General features: G+C 35.2%; 1 protein-coding gene across 2 annotated transcripts in view; it reads right to left on the reverse strand.

The window, feature by feature from the left end:
- Positions 1–511: 511 nt before the first annotated feature.
- The window catches only part of LOC116252872 (25S rRNA (cytosine-C(5))-methyltransferase NSUN5), a 50,275-nt gene continuing 31,807 nt past the window's right edge, over positions 512–18,979 (reverse strand). For both annotated transcript variants that reach the window (XM_031627479.2, XM_031627478.2), the window contains 5 exons: positions 14,878–14,939; positions 11,678–11,765; positions 11,237–11,320; positions 1,133–1,294; positions 512–988 (listed from right to left, as the gene is read on the reverse strand). In XM_031627479.2, coding sequence (XP_031483339.1) covers positions 645–988; positions 1,133–1,294; positions 11,237–11,320; positions 11,678–11,765; positions 14,878–14,939 — 740 coding nt within the window. In that variant the 3' untranslated portion in view covers positions 512–644. The remainder of the gene's footprint in view (positions 989–1,132; positions 1,295–11,236; positions 11,321–11,677; positions 11,766–14,877; positions 14,940–18,979) is intronic.

Below are 18,979 nucleotides of genomic sequence, written 5' to 3' on the forward strand. Positions count from 1 at the left end.
TGCTATGCCCAAACAAATATTTCAGAATTGTGTTTGTATGTAGTAGTGGTTAGACCTGGGGGCCGCACCAGTCCACCGGTGGGTACCTAGTACCCAGCCCAAAAAACTCTGCTAAGGTCAACCCGACGGGGACCCAAGCCCAAAAAACTCGGCTAAGGTCAACCCGACGGGGACCCAATCTGACTCGATAACTTTTAAATAATTTTTTTATTATTAATAATATATATTTTATTATTAAAAATATATTTGTATTAAAAATTATTTTATATTTTAAAAAATAATTTTTTATTATAACCAGACTGAGCCTAGCCAGGCCCAGGTTTCAGATATCGGACCCAACCGGGCCCAGGTTTCGGATATCAGACCCGAGCCCAGGCTCCAGTGTCGGACATCGGGTCAACCCAAACCCGGTTCTAACCAGGCGATGCCCAAGTCTAGCAGTGGTAACTATGGTCCGGCATACCCATCATATTCACATAAAATAGCTTCTTATGGAGCCAATGAGAATCTCTCTTCAACAAACTGCAGGATCCACCATGTTTCATGTTTAGATTAATATTATGTGTCAGAAACTGCAAAATTTGGCATCAACACCATATCCACATAGAATTTTAAGTTCACATACCTCATCTCCGTTCAATGATTTAGCAACTACAATGCATTTCACAGTGTTGTTTCCTCTTTAATTTTTTACGTTTGGTCATACATAAAAAGTACATAGCTCGAGGCACCTTGACATATGTATACATCCGGAAATTTTTTTTTGCCGTTGAATGTTTTATCTTTTCAGGAAGATTTCTAAACCCTGATTGCCTATTTGTTAAATTCAACACCTTGCTCTCACGCGCTTCTGAAATACAATCGACAGATGAAGTGTATTTCTCACATTTCAGCTCCTCCTGCTTATTCTGAGAATGCTTTCGAACAAATAATGCTATGAAAAATCCTTCCATGCCATCAGCTGGGTCTATCCTTAATAAATGCTCCGCTGAAACACAAAGGTCAAGAAATGCAGTCACAAAGCGACAAAGAGTTCACCAGCAACAACAATAATTACCACCATAAAAAACTGGACGACCATGTAAGTACACTCAAAACAACATAGAGTAGTAGCAGCAGTAGCAACACTCACCACCACCGAAAACAGGAAGACCACGGCGAGGCCACTGAGGGAAGGGTGCCTCCAAGTGAAAATTGAGGGACTCAGCAATTGGGAGAATTGTCTTGATAACATCTTCATTTTCCTCCTGATGGATGGAGCATGTACTATAGACCACCCTCTCAACAGAAGGAACTGAAAGAAGTGCAAAGTGGAAAAATGTCACTTCACCTATGGATATTTTCTAACATCATTCAGATTAGAAGACAACTATGCAGAAAAGGGTCATTTGTTAAGCATGACAGCCAAAAAAAAGTACATAGACAAATCCATCAAGAACGCACCATGTGAAAGTAAATTATAAGTTTGGGGGACAGCAAGCCCACAAAAACTTGAAAAGTAGTTAAAATTAGATTTTGATGATAAGAGCATGAAATAAGAAGAAACATGTCAGGAGAAAATCACAGAAAGAGGAAAAGTGAGAACACATAGCAGCTATCACGCAAATTCCCATGATCAGCAAGACATGGACATGGGCCTACGATGAACTAGCATGAGCCAGACATAAGAAGGTTATCCATTTCGCATATGCGACAATGGAAAAAGAATTACTCATTGAGCACATGCCCTAGGCTTAAGCCTGCCCTGCGAACATGCCAAGTACAAATTACCTAATGAACTTGAAAAGGTTTGATTAGGCTATTTTAAGCTTTAATTAAGTATACATGCTAATGTTCCCCCATCAAATATATTATCCCTTAATTAGGTTTAGATGCTCTAACAACCACCACCACCAGTGGACTCACAGTGACCACCTCAAACTTTACCTATTGCTAGTGCTGCTTACTTAGTTGTAGCATTTGGCATTTCTATCAGATCTCTTCTACACATTCAATGAAAATAAACTCGAGAACATGTGATTTTAGGTGCACCATTTTGAGTAGACAAACTACCCTATGAAAAGGTGTTCAATTTTGCAATATTAGGTGCATTTGGATCCTTCTCCAAAGGTTTTTGTGCTTATCTTTTTTCATCCCTGTGATTCATACTCATGCTTAATGGATTATTTTTGTCCTTAAAGGCCTTTGAGTTACTGTTTCCTATTGCCTGTATCATGGTCACAATATTAAGAAGAAATTTACTTGCATAGATCTTGTTTAGACGGTATAATATTTATCATGCTTATACGGTTGACCAACCTGCCATATTTAATGAGTATATTTTGCAATAGACACCATGATTAAACACAGAGCTACCTACTAACAAACCTCTAGTTGTTTCTTGGCAATATTTGTAACTCAGCTTCTTGTCCCTGTTACCAAGTTGCCATCCTTTTGGACATGTAAATATTACATGTTACATTACTCATGCTTGATGCTTCATGTCACAACTCACAACAATTGCCACTCTATTGAATCACATTAGAAAGCTTGCCTACAATTCTTTGCACTCTAAGCTAATGCTGTGGACAATATACTGCATTGATCACTAGATGACGCAAATCTTAGTCTCCAGACACTTTCAGCAGGCTAAAATCCTTGAAATATTTGACAAGCAATATTCGCAATTCTTTAATTTTAAAAAGGCAAGAAAACAATAGAAATAAATACAGTATATAACACAAACACAAATATAGCTGCAGTTAGGATATTTACATATTCAACACAGATTATCGTAATTTAACTTGAGCAAAATAATGTGCTTCACTTATTCAGTAAATTCCTTCTTATTGTAGCCTATTTCAAAGAGCATGAACTGTTGCTTCATATAGCAAAATATTAACTTCCAAAAAATGAAACCACTATCATGTTTATGAAGGAGAAAGGAATGTTTTATAGATAAAGTATTTAATGGAAACTAAAAATAAGTTTCAAAACAAATTTCTAAGCTCACGTTCACACTTCCTGCACATTTAGAATTTAATAGTACTAAACTGGCAGGACAATCATAAGCACCAAACAAGACATTAAGTATATTTAATTTCAAATTCAAGGGTCACATGCCTTCATACTTGCAGTAGATGAACTATTCTTTCAATAAGGAAACACTTTGTGGATGTTATCCTTCAATATAATTTGACAAATCCAATCCTAGAGCATGAATCAACATTTAAAGATGCATTTTCTAAATACAAGACACAACACACATGTTTTTCAGGAAATTAAAGAAGAAAAAAAAGAGATAAACCAAAGTTATTTGAAATTTTTTAGTAGCATTTTCATAAATATTCCACAACTTTTCTCAAGTCATTTGTACTTTGTACCAAGTCGCCAAATTATGCACCCCTCAGACTAGTAAGCAAGAGCTCACCTCCACTCAGTGCTATCAAAATCGGAGTGAATCAGTCAGAATCGGCCAAGTCGAATCAAATCGCCCCTCTTCTAATTTGATTCAATAGCTGATTCAAGGTTCGCCCAAATAACTGAAATCGGGTGAGAATCAAGTGACCCAAATTTCAATGTGAATCACCCAATTTTGCATCTGTGCTTTGATTGTGCCATTAATGTGCAACCTTGTTCCGCATAAATGAGGTAACATCATTACAGCAGCACCAGATTTCAGAATAGAGTTTTATTTTAAGAGTGAGGCCCATAAATTTCTTTCAAATTTAAAAAAGTGCATCAAGTTTTACCTTGATTTTGTTTTTTTCTTGTTTTCTTTTGCAAATAAACTAATTTATTCCAAAATTCTCAATCAGTTATAACTTACAACTTAGGAAGCTTATCCGAAGGGCACGGCATTTCCATCCTTTCACACATCACTAACCCCTAATTTGTCTGTAAATTTGGCATAGTGTTATCAGATTATTTATGTTTTCTTACATTTTATAATTTTTTGTTTTCTTAAACATTATTTTTAGTTTTTTTTATTTTTAGTTTTAATTAATTTTTTAACTTTAAAACACTTTTTTCTTCAACCTGATTCATAAAAGATTCTGATTCCAATTCAATTCATCGATTCGTTGAACCATTTAGCTTTCTGCTTCAAATTGAGAAACTGATTTTGATAACATTCCTTCCACTGGTTAGTCAGCTTCAGGATTTAAACAAGGCTAAGAGTTCAATACCAACATGTCTCTTGGCATAATCTAGTGGGAGCCTGCCAAAACTTTGTTTGCCTCTCTCTCTCTTCACATACACACACACAAAGGTGCAACAAGTTGTTAAGACAAATGTTGGGCCTGTCTCCAACGGCTAGAATTCTAGGTCATACTTGTAATTTTCCATTTTCTTTTATGTATTTTTCTATTTCTTTTACACCTTTTTTATTATTTAAGAGGGGAACTAGCTGTTGGGCCTGTCTCCAACGGCTAGAATTCTAGCCGTTGGAAATGGCCCAACAGCCATTTCCCCTCCTCCTCTCTTCTTCCCTTGTATTATAAATAAGGGACTGTTGTCCCCTATTAGGTCATGGCTTGTTAAGCCACATCTTGTAGTATTGTTGAAGATCAATATACGTTTTGTTTATCCTCTTGTTAGAGGACTCTTGTGCATTGCCTTGTTGAGTTAGTGGGACATTCAAGAGTGATATTCTTGAAGTATTTGCCTAGTTTGGGCCTAATTTACATGGTATCAGAGCCTCGTCTTTGGCTCGTTGTCTTGCTGCCGTTCAAGATTGAAGGTTCAGTTTTTACTCTTACGTTGGAGTTGTGAAGCACTCCAAGTGTTTAAGATATTGCTTGCTGCAGTTTTACACAAGAAGAAGAGTGTTTTTGTTGGCCTCTTTTTGGTGATCTCTTGACAGAATTTAGCTCCCTTGGTGGTGAACTCGTGGCTGTTGGAAGGGTGGCTGGTTTCTATTATTGCTGAGCTTTTATCCTTGCCGTGGACTTCTTTTCACGTGGCTGCCATCTTCTTCATAACTTGTGAGTGGATTTACCTTGTTGATTGTGCTCATGGATGACAAAGTCTCTTCTCTTCCATTTCCCAAACTCTCATAAACAAATTACATACAATGGGCTAGAACTATGGAACACTTTATTCGTAGTAAAAGCCTTTGGGGACTAGTTGATGGGACAAAACTTGAACCACAACTAGTCCTTACGAAAGTTATTGATGGAAGGGCTATGGAATTGGATGGAACCGAAAAAAAAAAGGTAGTGGCTGAATACAACAAGAAATGGGAAGAATGGAGTGTTGGTCATCATAAAATTATTACTTGGATCTTGACTTGTGTTGACAATGCTATTAGTGGGCAAATCTCTAAATTAAATTCTGCCCTAGAAGCTTGGGAATATCTAAAGAAAACTCATACCATGAGAGATATTGCTTATATGCATCATGTTCAACTCAAAATTCACAATCTTCAACAAGAAGATAGATCCATTAAAGATTATGTGGCTGAAATGGATCAATTGTATGATGAATTAAGTATTTTTGAACCACATTGGACACAAGATCTTATTCTTAGAGAAAAGCAAATACAACATGACAAGTTTTACAAGTTTATCATAGGTCTTAGACCTGAATTTGATGGTGTTAAAACCGCTTTACTTCATCGTTCTAAAACACCATCTATGAATGAAGCTATTGCGGAGCTTCAAATGGAGGAAAATTGTCTTTGTCTTGATAAAGAGAAAGTCAACAATGTGCTTGCCACATCTAGGCCGGGGGCCCATTTGAGACCTTATAGACCTCCTCACTTCAATCGTACAAATGAAGGAGCAAGAAGAAAAGTTATTTGCTATCATTGTCAAGAAGAATGACATACCAAGCCAAGATGTCCAAAACTTAGAACTTTTGACAAAAGAAGCAATGTTGCGGCTCCAATTCAAGAAGAAAGAAAAGAAGCAAGCTCATTCCAACTTGATCAACTCATAAGTGCTCTTCAACCTTTTCTAAAGGGAGGAGGCACACCTTCAACTTTGGGAGCTACCGTGGCATCTACTTCTTCAAGTAAGTATTCTTGGATTATTGATTCGGGTGCATCTTTTCATATGACTCCTTGTGGATCCCTTCTCACCGAATGCACTAAAAATGATTCCTATTCCTTTGTGAAAACGGCGGATGGTACTTCTCTTGAAATTGATTTTATTAGAAATCTTGACCTAGATTTTGGATCCAAAACTTTAAAAGTACCTCAAGTAAGACACATTCCTAAATTAAGCTTAAATTTATTGTCTGTTTCTCAAATAGCTGATCTTGGTTTTGATATACTCTTCTCACAATCCAAATGTTTGATACAGGACCGAGTATCCAAGAAGACGATTGAGGAAGGTTTTAGAACAAAAGATCTCTACTACATAGACTTTTTGGACCTTTCAAGACCATCTTGCAATATCTCCAAAGAATGTGACATTCAAACTTGGCATCAAAGACTTGGACACTCCAATATAGAAAAAATGTCTCATCTTCCCTTCATGGAGAATTTTTGTCAAAAGAACTTTTATTGTAATGATTGTATTAAGGCTAAAATGAAAGTCTTACCTTTTGATAATAGAAACTTTATTGCCCAAAAATCTTTTGATTTTAGTGCATTCGGATGTGTGGGGACCCGCTCCTATTATGTCGAAAGGAGGATTATTGTACTATGTGATCTTTATTGATGATTATTCTAGGCATACTTGGGTTTACTTTCTCAAACACAAATCGGAGGTATTCACAAACTTTAAGAATTTCTACAACATGATCTATACCCAATTTGGCTCAAATATCAAAGTCTTTAGAAGTGATTCGAGAGGAGAATTTATGTCAAATGAATTTCAACAATTTCTAAAAGAAAAAGGCATTGTTCATCAAAGATCTTGTCCTAACACTCCACAACAAAACGGAGTGGCCGAGCGTAAACATAGGCACATTATTGAAACTACTAGAGCCCTTCTTTTATCTAAAAATGTTCCCAAAAACTTTTGGGCTGAGACTGTTTTGACTTCAACCTATTTAATTAATAGAATGCCTACCAAACTTTTGAAACATATTTCTCATTTTAAAAAACTTCACCATGTTAAACCTAATTACAATAGACTTAAAGTCTTTGGTTGCAAATGTTTTGTGTTAAGTGACAAAGACAATAAGCTTTCTTCCAAAGCCATTTCTTGTGTTTTTATTGGGTATTTCGAAACTCAAAAGGGTTATAGATGTTATGATATTGAAAGAGATAAAGTTTATGTTTATAGAAATGTGATCTTTTCAAAAAATGAAGATGGTTTCAAAGATGAAGCCAAGAAACTAGAAGATTATACTTTTCTTTGGACTAATGATATTGATGATGATGAACCCGATAAAGTTGTAGAAGTGCCAGTTGAAGAAGTCAACAATGATAATTCTACTCATTTGATTCCTCCAAAAGAAATCTTAGTTTATAGAAGAATAGATCCCCAAAATCAAGAAACTAATCAATCTCTTCCTAGGAGATCCCAAAGGCACATTAGACCTCCTCAAGGATTTATCTTTTATGAGTCTTTTTCCCCAAAATTTCGAGTTTGTCTTATGGCACATCATTCTTTTTATGAGTCATCTTCTTACCTTGAAGCTAAGGAAGATCCCAATTGGATTGAAGCCATGAATCTTGAACTTAAAGCTCTTGAAAGCAATGAGACTTGGAAGATTGTGCCTCTACCAATGGGGAAAAAGACTATTGGTTGTAGATGGATCTATAAAATCAAAACTAGAAGTGATGGAACCTTAGAAAGACATAAGGCCAGACTTGTTGCCAAGGGATATGCTCAAGAATATGGGATGGATTATGAAGAAACCTTTGCTCCTGTTGCTCGCATGACTTCTGTTAGAACTCTTATTGCCATTGCTTCTGTTAAACATTGGATTATTTTTCAAATGGATGTTAAAAATGCTTTCTTAAATGGTCACCTGCAGGAAGAAGTTTTCATGACTGCTCCCCCTGGTTTTGATCTACCTCAAAACAAAGTTTTACATCTTAAGAAAGCCCTTTATGGTTTAAAACAAGCTACCAAGCCTGGTTTGACAAGTTTAGTAGTGTCATGCAATGTTATCCGTATCGTACGATACGGACGCGTATCGTACGATACGTATCGTATAGGTCAAGAAAACCTATACGATACGTGATTGAAACACGATACGGGAGAAAACACATATTTCTTTATTTTTTAAAAGTTTAAACACTCCTCCCCCTCTCTCTTCTTGTATTTAAAGACTCCAATAGACGTAGGAGGGAGAAATTTTGCCCATTTTCATCAAAAATAATCAAGGATTCATCAATTTGGAAGATATTATCATTGAATCAGGAAAAATGATAACTATATGTTTTGAACTTATAAAATTGTGATGTAATTTAAGTCCTAAAACTCCAAGTCCTAAGACTCTAAGTCCTAAGATTCTATAAAATTTTCAAGTTTAAAATCGTGATGGATGCTTATATGTTATTCTTGAAAATTTGATTTCTTATTTTTGAATGTATCATTAATACACATGAATGTTCCTTATGTATGATGATCTTTTTTATATTTGAATACATTTTTCTTAATTTCTGATTTTTTGTTCTTTTTTTTCAGATTTTTAATGATTTTTCTCTATTTTTTATGATTTTTAAATATTTTTTAAAATTAAAAAATTAATTTTACGATATGCTACGCTACGTTTGCGATACGTTACGATACGGCGTATAGGTCGGCCCGACCGATACGCGATACGCTACACCTTTTATAACATTGGTGTCATGTTTAATCAAGGTTTTCAATCTTGCTATTCTGATACTGCCATGTTTGTAAAAACCACCTCCGTAGGTGTAATTGTTTTATTATTGTATGTTGATGATATGATTATTACTGGGAGTGATGATGAAAGGAATATAGAGGTAAAACATTTTCTTAACAAATGCTTTCAGATGACTGATTTGGGAAGACTAACTTATTTTCTTGGAATTAAAGTTGCTTATAGCAAACATGGTTATCTTCTTTCTCGAATGAAGTTTGTCAGTGAATTAGTTGACAGAACAGGTATCTCAGATGACAAAGTTGTGGATACTCCAGAAGCACGGAGAGTAAAAATGAAAATTGATGATGGAGAGATATTGGAGAATCCCACTCCTTTTCGGCAAATAGTTGGCGCTCTCTCTTATCTCTCCATCACCAGACCTGACATTGCTCATGTCGTGCATGTGATAAGCCAATTTCAACAAAGACCCACCTCAGTGCACATGGGAGCGGCAATGCAAATTGTCCGTTATGTGAAAAACACTATCAACAAAGGACTATTTCTGTCTTCCTCTTCTATATTAGAATTAGTTGCTTATACAGATGCTAATTGGGGTGGAGATCAAAACAATAAGCACTCCACCACTGGTTTTTGTGTGTTTTTAGGTGATTCCTTAATCTCCTGGCGATGCAAGAAACAAAATAAGGTGTCACTATCATCAACAGAAGCTGAGTATCGTGCGATGGCAACTACAACAATGGAGATAGTATGGCTCAAAAGCTTATTGAAGGATATGAAAATTCATATCACGAATCCTATCAAGCTTTGTTGCGACAACAAAAGTGCAATCTATATTGCTAGCAATCACACATTTCATGAAAGAACAAAGCATATAGAGATGGACTGTCATTATATTCGTGAAGAGTTCCTTCAGAAAAACATAAATCTCTCCTATGTTCCCTCTGAATATCAACTAGGAGATTTCTTTACCAAGGCTCTTGCTGCTGCCAGGTTTCAATTTCTCCTTGGCAAACTTTCGATTATCACACCGTAAGTTTGAGGGGGATGTTAGAATGTATGTATTCCTATATATATATATATATATATATATATATATATATTAGTGTGCTAATATATGTCTTACATATATAGATATGTGTATATTTTAGGGTACCTAGGTCATACTTGTAATTTTTCATTTTCTTTTATGTATTTTTCTATTTCTTTTACACCTTTTTTATTATTTAAGAGGGGAACTAGCTGTTGGGCCTGTCTCCAACGGCTAGAATTCTAGCCGTTGGAAATGGCCCAACAGCCATTTCCCCTCCTCCTCTCTTCTTTCCTTGTATTATAAATAAGGGACTGTTGTCCCCTATTAGGTCATGGCTTGTTAAGCCACATCTTGTAGTATTGTTGAAGATCAATATACGTTTTGTTTATCCTCTTGTTAGAGGACTCTTGTGTATTGCCTTGTTGAGTTAGTGGGAGATTCAAGAGTGATATTCTTGAAGTATTTGCATAGTTTGGGCCTGATTTACACTTTACAGCATCCCTTTGTGTTCTGTCTTTCCTCCTTTTCACGGTGTTGAAAAATGGCAGCAACAGCAAAATCTTTTACGGTATCAAAGCCAGGTTAACAGATGGAGTTTTTCTAAAAGGTACTTCCAAGGCAATCTGCCATAGTGGGCAAAACGGGCAATTCAACTCTAGAAGTGCCCAATTAAACTCAGATCATCCTCGGACTAGGTCACAGTTCAAGGTTTGACCCATATACACTTGGCTATTTCCTTAGTATCAAATCCGAAAGATCCATCAAGGGACGGTAAAATTTTCTCCACTATGAGTGCAACTTACATGGAGCGGGCCTCCACGTGTAGTACACACATACATACACACATGTTAGAATTATATGCAAGTATACTACGTATTTAGTCATAAGTATATGTATACACATGTATATATGTAGTTATGAATAAATACATAATATATATAGGTTTATTTTGTACACATTCTATAACCTTCTTTTTCTTTATTTCAATGTTTTGCTGCAATCTTGTGCAGCAGGGAGGTAGTCGCTGGCTGAACCCAATGGCTAGTGATATAGTCAATGAAGCTTATCTAGCATCCAATGACTGACTGCACCGGATATGTTGTGTCAGAGCAGTACCAGCACCAGTGTGGACATGGGTGCGGCAGCTGTTTATGATACACACGCACACACACACACATTTGAACTCATGCTATGGAGAGGAGATGAGAAATGATAAGAATGACACTGAAAGCACAAGAACAATTAAAAGCATGAACAAGATGTCACAAGCACATCCTTTGAGGAACAACATCGATGCACCAAATATGGCACATATAGACCTCTAATGCAGTAGCACAATCTTTCAAGTACAGTTTAATCTGAAGGAAGTAAGAAAAACTGGCAGCAGTTGCAGCTCTAGAATTATGAAATCAATTAAGAAAAGGTCCAGCACTCATATTTGCAACCAAAAGAAGAACAAAGTGGCTTAAGACATACAGGACAAAGCATGGGCTAAGGCCTTCTTCTGGAATGCAGAAAGCTTTCGAGCACGTTCAGCATCTAGACCATTGTGAAAATGACCTGAAATGTTGTGAAGTGGAACTAATCAGAAACAAAGGAATGGAATACAGCTCAAAAAACTCAATAAACTACTTGACGTTACCTGGGTTACAGACAAAGTGACAAACAGATAAGATATTCAAGCAGGTTAGCAACAAGTACAGTAGCCCATATCTATCTCACGTTTTTATTTATAAAATTGATAAGAACAAACAAAAGTCTCTGGGGCATTAGAAATATGGATTCATTGGCACATATAAACAAACACATGGCACAAGAAGTTTTTGCATGGTATTACATTAAAGCAATTTTCATAAAGGATAACTAGAGCAACTAAGATGTCGGATTGAATCATTATGATTTCAGAACATTAACAACCTGTGTCATATGATGGAAGCAGATAATCTAAGCGATTGGTGGAGGTTCCAGACCCAGAGCATGAAGGGTCCAAAAGAATAGCCCGGACCTGCATAATCATATTTCAGAAAAAAAAAAATACAGAACATTGAGCATCTATCGCATTTAAACAGCCTAGAAATTACAAAAAAAAAAAAAAAAAACTGAAATTAGGTCTATCCTGGTTTTGTGAATTTTTTGTACACCTCAATCTTCCTTTGATGCATGAACAACTTATGCATGAGGTTTGGACTTGCTCGACATCACTTAACCAAAAAAAGTGACCATTTAACATTAGATGCTATTTAACTGATTCCAGAAAAGTCAAAGAAAATGTGCATATTAGCATTTTCCACCAACTTTTCACTAACAAATTCATCTTGTTTCTGCAACAAAATTTTCAGGAAGGTCTTCACCTCAGGGGACTGACTTACACTTGATACAGAGTAGCGGTAAAGGGGGATCCCTTTCCCCTCCTCTGTGACCCTACTCCCATACCCGGTCTCCAGCAAGTCAGTCCCATAGCTGTTATATATACAATCATCACATTGGGAAGACATAGTTTAAATGAAAGGCAAGGAAAACTTTAAAATGAATCAAAACGGAAAAAATAACCTAAAAAGTACATAAAGTTTTTAGTGGAAGGTAAATAAAAATGCAAGACCCTTGGCTAGGTGCTTTGCAAGTATTACTGATTAATTTTTGAGATCAGATAACATATTCCACATTTTCACAATGGGAAACCAGCCAATGGTTCACAAACTGAGGACAACACATGTACAATGCCAACCCATTTATAGAAAATAATATGGTCCAATTATAATCAAAACATAGTTAGCCTTTGTAAAAGTGCAGAATGTTAGAGTGATGCAATGGCATGAAGTACTTTCTAGTTAGACTGCTTTTTACAATTAAATTTCTAATCAGGCATCTAAAGGAAGCAGTCTTGGAAAATAAAATTTTTAAAAATGTTAAGTCATGTAAATACCTGAGATATTGAGTCATGCAATTTTCACCTGCCATTGTCAATTGGTTTTCGGATTTACACTAAAACCTAACAGTTTATTCTTTTAAAAGTTTCTACTTTTGATATTTTTTAATAGATTCAAAAAGGAGACATTGTCTCATCTATATGCATAATTGACAAAATTCGAACTAATCTGATTAGTTAGTTGAGTCCGTTACCAAGCAACCTTTGTTACCAACCAGCAACCAGTTGGTCAGACTAGTCAACTAGTTAGCTAACAAAATCTTACCTACACACACACACACACATATATATATATATATATTGTTTTTCATGTAAATATATGTATTATTTATAGTCAATCAACTTGGCCTGAGATGGACCGACTAGTCCTTTTAAGGTCTTGAACAGCCTGTGTGTGGCTTCCAATTTTAACAACCTATTACATATGTATTATGACATTATCTTAAGTGGAGAACAAAGATAAAAATATAACAGAAACACCAGCTTAGGTGATAATACACGTACATGAGTTCCAAGGATAAATCTATGATAATTAATAACTTAGGATAGCCACATGCAAAATGGTCCAGTGCCAAACAACCTAGGCACCACTCTAACAATCTGATGCGCTCTATAAGTAACAGTAATAGAGTAAATCAAGAGGGAAGGAGAAGAAGCAGAACTAAGGCATAAGGTGCAGCATAATTTATGTAGGAGGGCCAGTCATTAGAAGTAACTAAATTTCATTTACTATAGTTAGAATCATTGCAATAAATATCGTTCTCGGGAAAATATTGGCAAGGTTTTACTCGAATATTTTTTGGTAAAGTAGTTTTCTTGAGAAAACCTCAGCAAATTTTAAAAAAATTAATAATAATCATAAAAATTAGAGAAAAATAAAATAAATGAGAAACTAATAAGAAAACACTAAAACCTTCTTAAAAAAATTCAACATACTCTTAAAAATTTTTCTAATCACAACGATGCCCACAAACTCAGTGTAAGAAAAAATACATGAAAAAAAATGCAAAAATCATAAAAAAAATGTGAGATTTTGGTTTTGACTAGATTTTCAAAATACCATGACTTTTCCCCTTTTCTATTTTATCTGTTTTTCTCGAAAATATCACGATATTTTCAAAAATCCTGTGATATCTGTAACAGTGGTTAGAATCTTTGGAGTCAAAAACCTAGGCAGCAGGCACCTCCTAGTTTGCTAGACTCTTAAGATGCAAGTCTAGTGTCTTCAACTGTTGGGACCTTAGCTGATATCTCTGTGGGAAGAAGCATTTCTATTTCTTGTTTTAATGTTTTCATGTCTAGAAGACTAATACATATGGAGTCTTCAATTGGTTCAATGCTACGGTTTTTTTTTTTTTCTTGATTTTGGCCCTTTAAACTAATTACATATAGCTACTAAGCAACCTTGTTGCACCTTGCATTAACTAGTTCTTTGAAGTCTTCCTTACCTAGGCATCAGCTAGCAGTGCCATAACCAGGGGGCCAGGTGGGGCCAAGGAACTCTCTGTCCCACCAACTGTAGATCTGGTCCCACTTCCACTCACCAGCACTTTTCCTTTTATATTAACATTAGATAGTTAGTCATGTACTTTTCTCTTTGGTTACCAGAGCTAGATAACTTATTCACAGTTATATAGGAGATGAAGTTCTTTAATGTTAGCTTCTTAACATTGTTATTTATGGGCTTTTGCTTATAAACGCAGGATTTGACAGAGCTTAGTTTCCCTTAAATGGCTAAATCAATATATAACAGGATGTTTGAAATCATTGCAATATATTATTTATATATATACAGATATATATGTGTGTATATATATATATATATATATATATATATATATATATACATATATATATATATATATATATATATATATATATATATATATATATATATATATATATATATATATATATATATATATAGAGAGAGAGAGAGAGAGAGAGAGAGACACCAAAACAAATGCTGTGGCATGTCAAGGAACTTGATGAGAGGAGAAAGGTTAGTTGCAATTGTTAAGACTTAAGAGAATGGAAAACTTACCGAGAAATGGTTCTTGAAAAGAAGTTTAAGAACACCTTTAGAAAATCAAGAGAATACAATATATAGCATTATAACTATAAAGCTATGCTACATTAGTTGAAGAAAGAAAATAATTAAAATTCAAGCATATGCTATGCTATGTCATACCTTTGAATACAAGGGACTTTTGCTATTAATCTTTAGAAAGTCAACATGAGAAACTTCAACATCTGAAAACTATGTTAAGATAAACGTGTAATCTACACAGTGAGAATTATAAAGTTCATAACTTCAAACTAAACAAAAATATGATGCCCTAGGAAATAAGATTAGTCAAAGAAGGAAGTCTCAGAACACTGTAGCAAAATTTGCAATACCTGAGAAACACTCTTGAAGAGAAGGTGACCTGGCTACACTAGCTTAATCAGCTGTACCTACGGCTGCTTCCCCAACAATGTAAAACTCCAAGCTGAAGGCCCCTTGAACCCAGGAAGCTTGATGTGAACAAGGTGTAGATTCGATGATGTTTGAACTTTCAAAATATAGAGCTAAATCAATCCCACACAGGTGATTACCCAGAACTTGACAGAAGACAAAATCCGCCTTGGAAGCGTTTCCAGCAACCATAAGAACAACCCAGTAGCAGGCAGGAGCAGCAGAAGCACTGAGATTTGCTTGTTCAGGGATGTGTCAAAGTATACCTAATTACCTATGAAAGTTGACCACAAGGGTCAGGTACCAATGTTGAATTCTATTGTTCTAGAATCACAGACAGCTTTTAGCTAATGGTTATGAAAAGAACATTTCTTTCCATAGATCGAAAGATGCTGTAGACTCGCCCACCGCTACTTTCTGGAGCTGTTCCAAAACGTTCTCTCCACTGCCCAACCTCTCTAAATGAGGAGGGGACTCTTTGCCCATAGGATCACAAGCAAGGGTGCAAGCAACTAGTGAAACCTGAGGTCTCAATTTATTCATCTCAGTCTCCTCTTTGTCAGCTCTTTCCTAACTATTTTCATAATACGTTGATCTAAACCCTCTGATCGAGTAGTAAACACAAAGGGAAAGGATTTCATGTCAATGGGAAACATGGAGCACCCAACAACGAACCTTCATAGACCAAGAACTACAAGATCACCCCACAATAAACATAAATTGTGTAGCGCTTTGGAGGCAGATTGATTTTGAGGTTAACCTCTCAACAAGAGTATTGGAGATATTCATCTATAAAATGCATAAGTGTTATTAAAAATTTAAAATGCATGTTCCATTTCCCATTAAGTTAAATAGCAATACTAAATTGGCATTTTATCTACGTTTGTTTCCTTTTCCATTTAAACACTCATGATAACCAGCCTCACAAGCGAATAAGTCCCTGTTTGGAGTCAACTATCTGAATCAGTAAAAAGAGAGCACACTATTTTACATTGTATGTCACACAGATTTCATAGGTCCGAAACCAATACAATGAACATTCAGAACCAGCTTCAGGGTGTGAATTCCTCTTCAAAGTAAGCCATTTTGATTATTGTGAAAGGCGCATATTACAGAATTTCTTGTGTTATACATAAGACTTTTACAGGTTCAAGACCTATAGTATGCATAGTCAGAACCAGCTTTGGGGTTGAGCACCTATCTGATACTGAGAATCATACAGTAGTGTATAATATATATATATATATATATATATATATATATATATATATATATATATAGTTGCTTTACATGATAAGATGTTTCAGAAGTGTATCTCTCTAGGTGTTTGTTTTGTTAAGTTACGTAACCCACTGTCTAGCAACCTCTGTCACATATCTTGATGGCGTGTTGGGTCACTTTTTGTGTTTTCCATATTTCATCACTATTGTCCAAGAGAGAAAGAAAGGGAGAAGATCAAAAGTTGCCGAGATTGGATATTTGATATCCACTATTTGCTAAAGTGTGTTTAGAGCATTGTCACGAATATCATTCTCGAGGTTTTGTCAGCAAGATTTTTCTCAAGTGTTAACTATTAAGCAAGAAGTTTATTTTTCTTAGGAAAATCTCGAGAATTCAAAAAACATATACATATATTAAAACAGTTTGAGTTATCTTCTATTGTTACAAACCATTGATCATAATAGTTAATAAAATATCAAAATAAATATTAAAAATTAATAAAAATTCTGAAAAAAATGTGAAAAGAGTCAAAAGACATGATGCGTACAATTTTATCCGAATTACCAATTTTTCCCAATTCTCTTTTAAAATTATTTTTTCTTTTCTTGCCATTTCTTTTAAAAAAAATGTCAATATTTGTCGCAAGGGCTGAGAGAAAATCATTGGCCCCTAAATGTCATAACCTCACTAGATAACCAAACCTATGATGGATGTATGTTGATGCATTTTAGAGGATCTCTCTCTCTCTCTCTCACAATACACACACACACACACACACACATATATATATATATATATATATATATATATATATATATATATATAATCGAGAGATTGTGCCACATAATAAGGATGAAGAAAGAAAAACCATATATTATGTACCATGTACAGAAAGTGCAGATTTGTGTACTATTTGATTTCATGTTGTAAGGCCAGTAATTTCAGGAAGATATTGTTCCTCTCTAGAGTGTTCCTTCAGAGAGTGTTTGGCAAGACAACACATCATTCCAAGAACACCCTGTTCTTGAAAACGGGTGATGCTTACCAATCGCTGGACATAAATTGTAGAGGACAGCATGTACTTGTGTCCTCAGAGAACGGAAAAAAGTGTTCTAAGCTGGAACAGGATTCACATACACCCTTCAGCAAAAATGCATGCCCTTGTCCAGGAGGACTATTTGGCTTACATACTCATGTGCCTTTGCTCTTTCAGGTATGGACCAACTCAGGGCCCAATTCATATTTAGCTGCTAGTTGGAGAAGACCCACTAACCATGATCTATTCCTGAGTTCAGTGTTTTGCAGAAAGGACTCAATGATATAAATCTCCTCCCACTAATTGCATCACATCATATACAGCAACAAGGCAATAATACCTCAAAAGAGATGCCTATACAATATCAAAACAAACATAAAATAGAAAAAGCTGCAGGGACATGTGAAGGTCCCCCTCTGGAGGCTAGTCCTTCCATTGATCCCAATCACTCTACATGAAGGCAAAATTGGTAGACTTGCAGTTGTAGATCATTCGACCTGTCAAGAACTTATTATTTCTTACATGTTAAGTGGTTATACAGCAAAGAAAGACAAAACTCACTCTTCATCATCTATTAATTTCAGAAAGATGGTTTTTTAACTTGAATCTATTGAGCCATATCATATGATGAGTATACTAGGTCAAAGTTTTTTTTTCCCTTTTATTTGTATAGAAATTCAGTTGTTGCTCACTTATGTATATTGATTTATTTTTTGCAATATGGCTATGTAGTTGTGTTTATTATGTGCTGCCATTGAGTGTGGATTGTGTATGAAGATCGGGTCCAATGACTATTATTACGGGTGGTTACAAAAAAGCTATAGTGGTGAAAGCAACAACCAGTATAGACTCACTCGCCAACATCTACACTTGTGAATAAACCACTAATATAAATTCTAGCGACGATGTTGACTGCATAACTGATGCCAGTGGCTGAAAAATCACCAATATAGTCTTATATTTGTTACTTTATATTATAGTCATAGAAAACACGTTTTTTCGAAAAAAACACGTTATAAATGCGTTTTTTTCGAAAAGAACACGTTTTAAATGCGTTTTTTCAGTTTTTTAAAGTCAAACAGTTTTTTTTTATTTGTTGCAAATCTACTTATCTTTTGATGTTTGTGTTATTAGTTTCTCACTTATTTTATTTTTCCCCCATTTTTAGTTTTTTAAAATTTTTAAAAATTTACCGTATTTTTCCCTTTTTTCTCTTTTTTTAAGTTCGCCGTATTATACCCAAGAAAAACCTCGCTGTTTAAAACTCCAAGACGTTATTTGTGACTATGCTTTTGTGCATGTTTCATTTGGTGTTTTAATTTATTGTACCTAGATCGGACATTATATATATATATATATATATATAGAGAGAGAGAGAGAGAGAGAATTAACGCTAGTTATTTAAACAAATGGTGAACAAGACAAGTTCAAAAATTTGTCCTTATAAGCAAACGCTGGACAAAATTACAACTTGTCCATATGGACAAGGACTCTTTGTTCTTAGGACACTTGTCCTTCGGACAGTTGTCCTTGTAACCAAACAGTATCTTAGCTTTTGCATGCCTTTTATGACTTTCG

The sequence above is a fragment of the Nymphaea colorata genome, chromosome 4 (assembly GCF_008831285.2).
Source record: "Nymphaea colorata isolate Beijing-Zhang1983 chromosome 4, ASM883128v2, whole genome shotgun sequence".
In the NCBI taxonomy this organism is placed as follows: domain Eukaryota; kingdom Viridiplantae; phylum Streptophyta; class Magnoliopsida; order Nymphaeales; family Nymphaeaceae; genus Nymphaea; species Nymphaea colorata.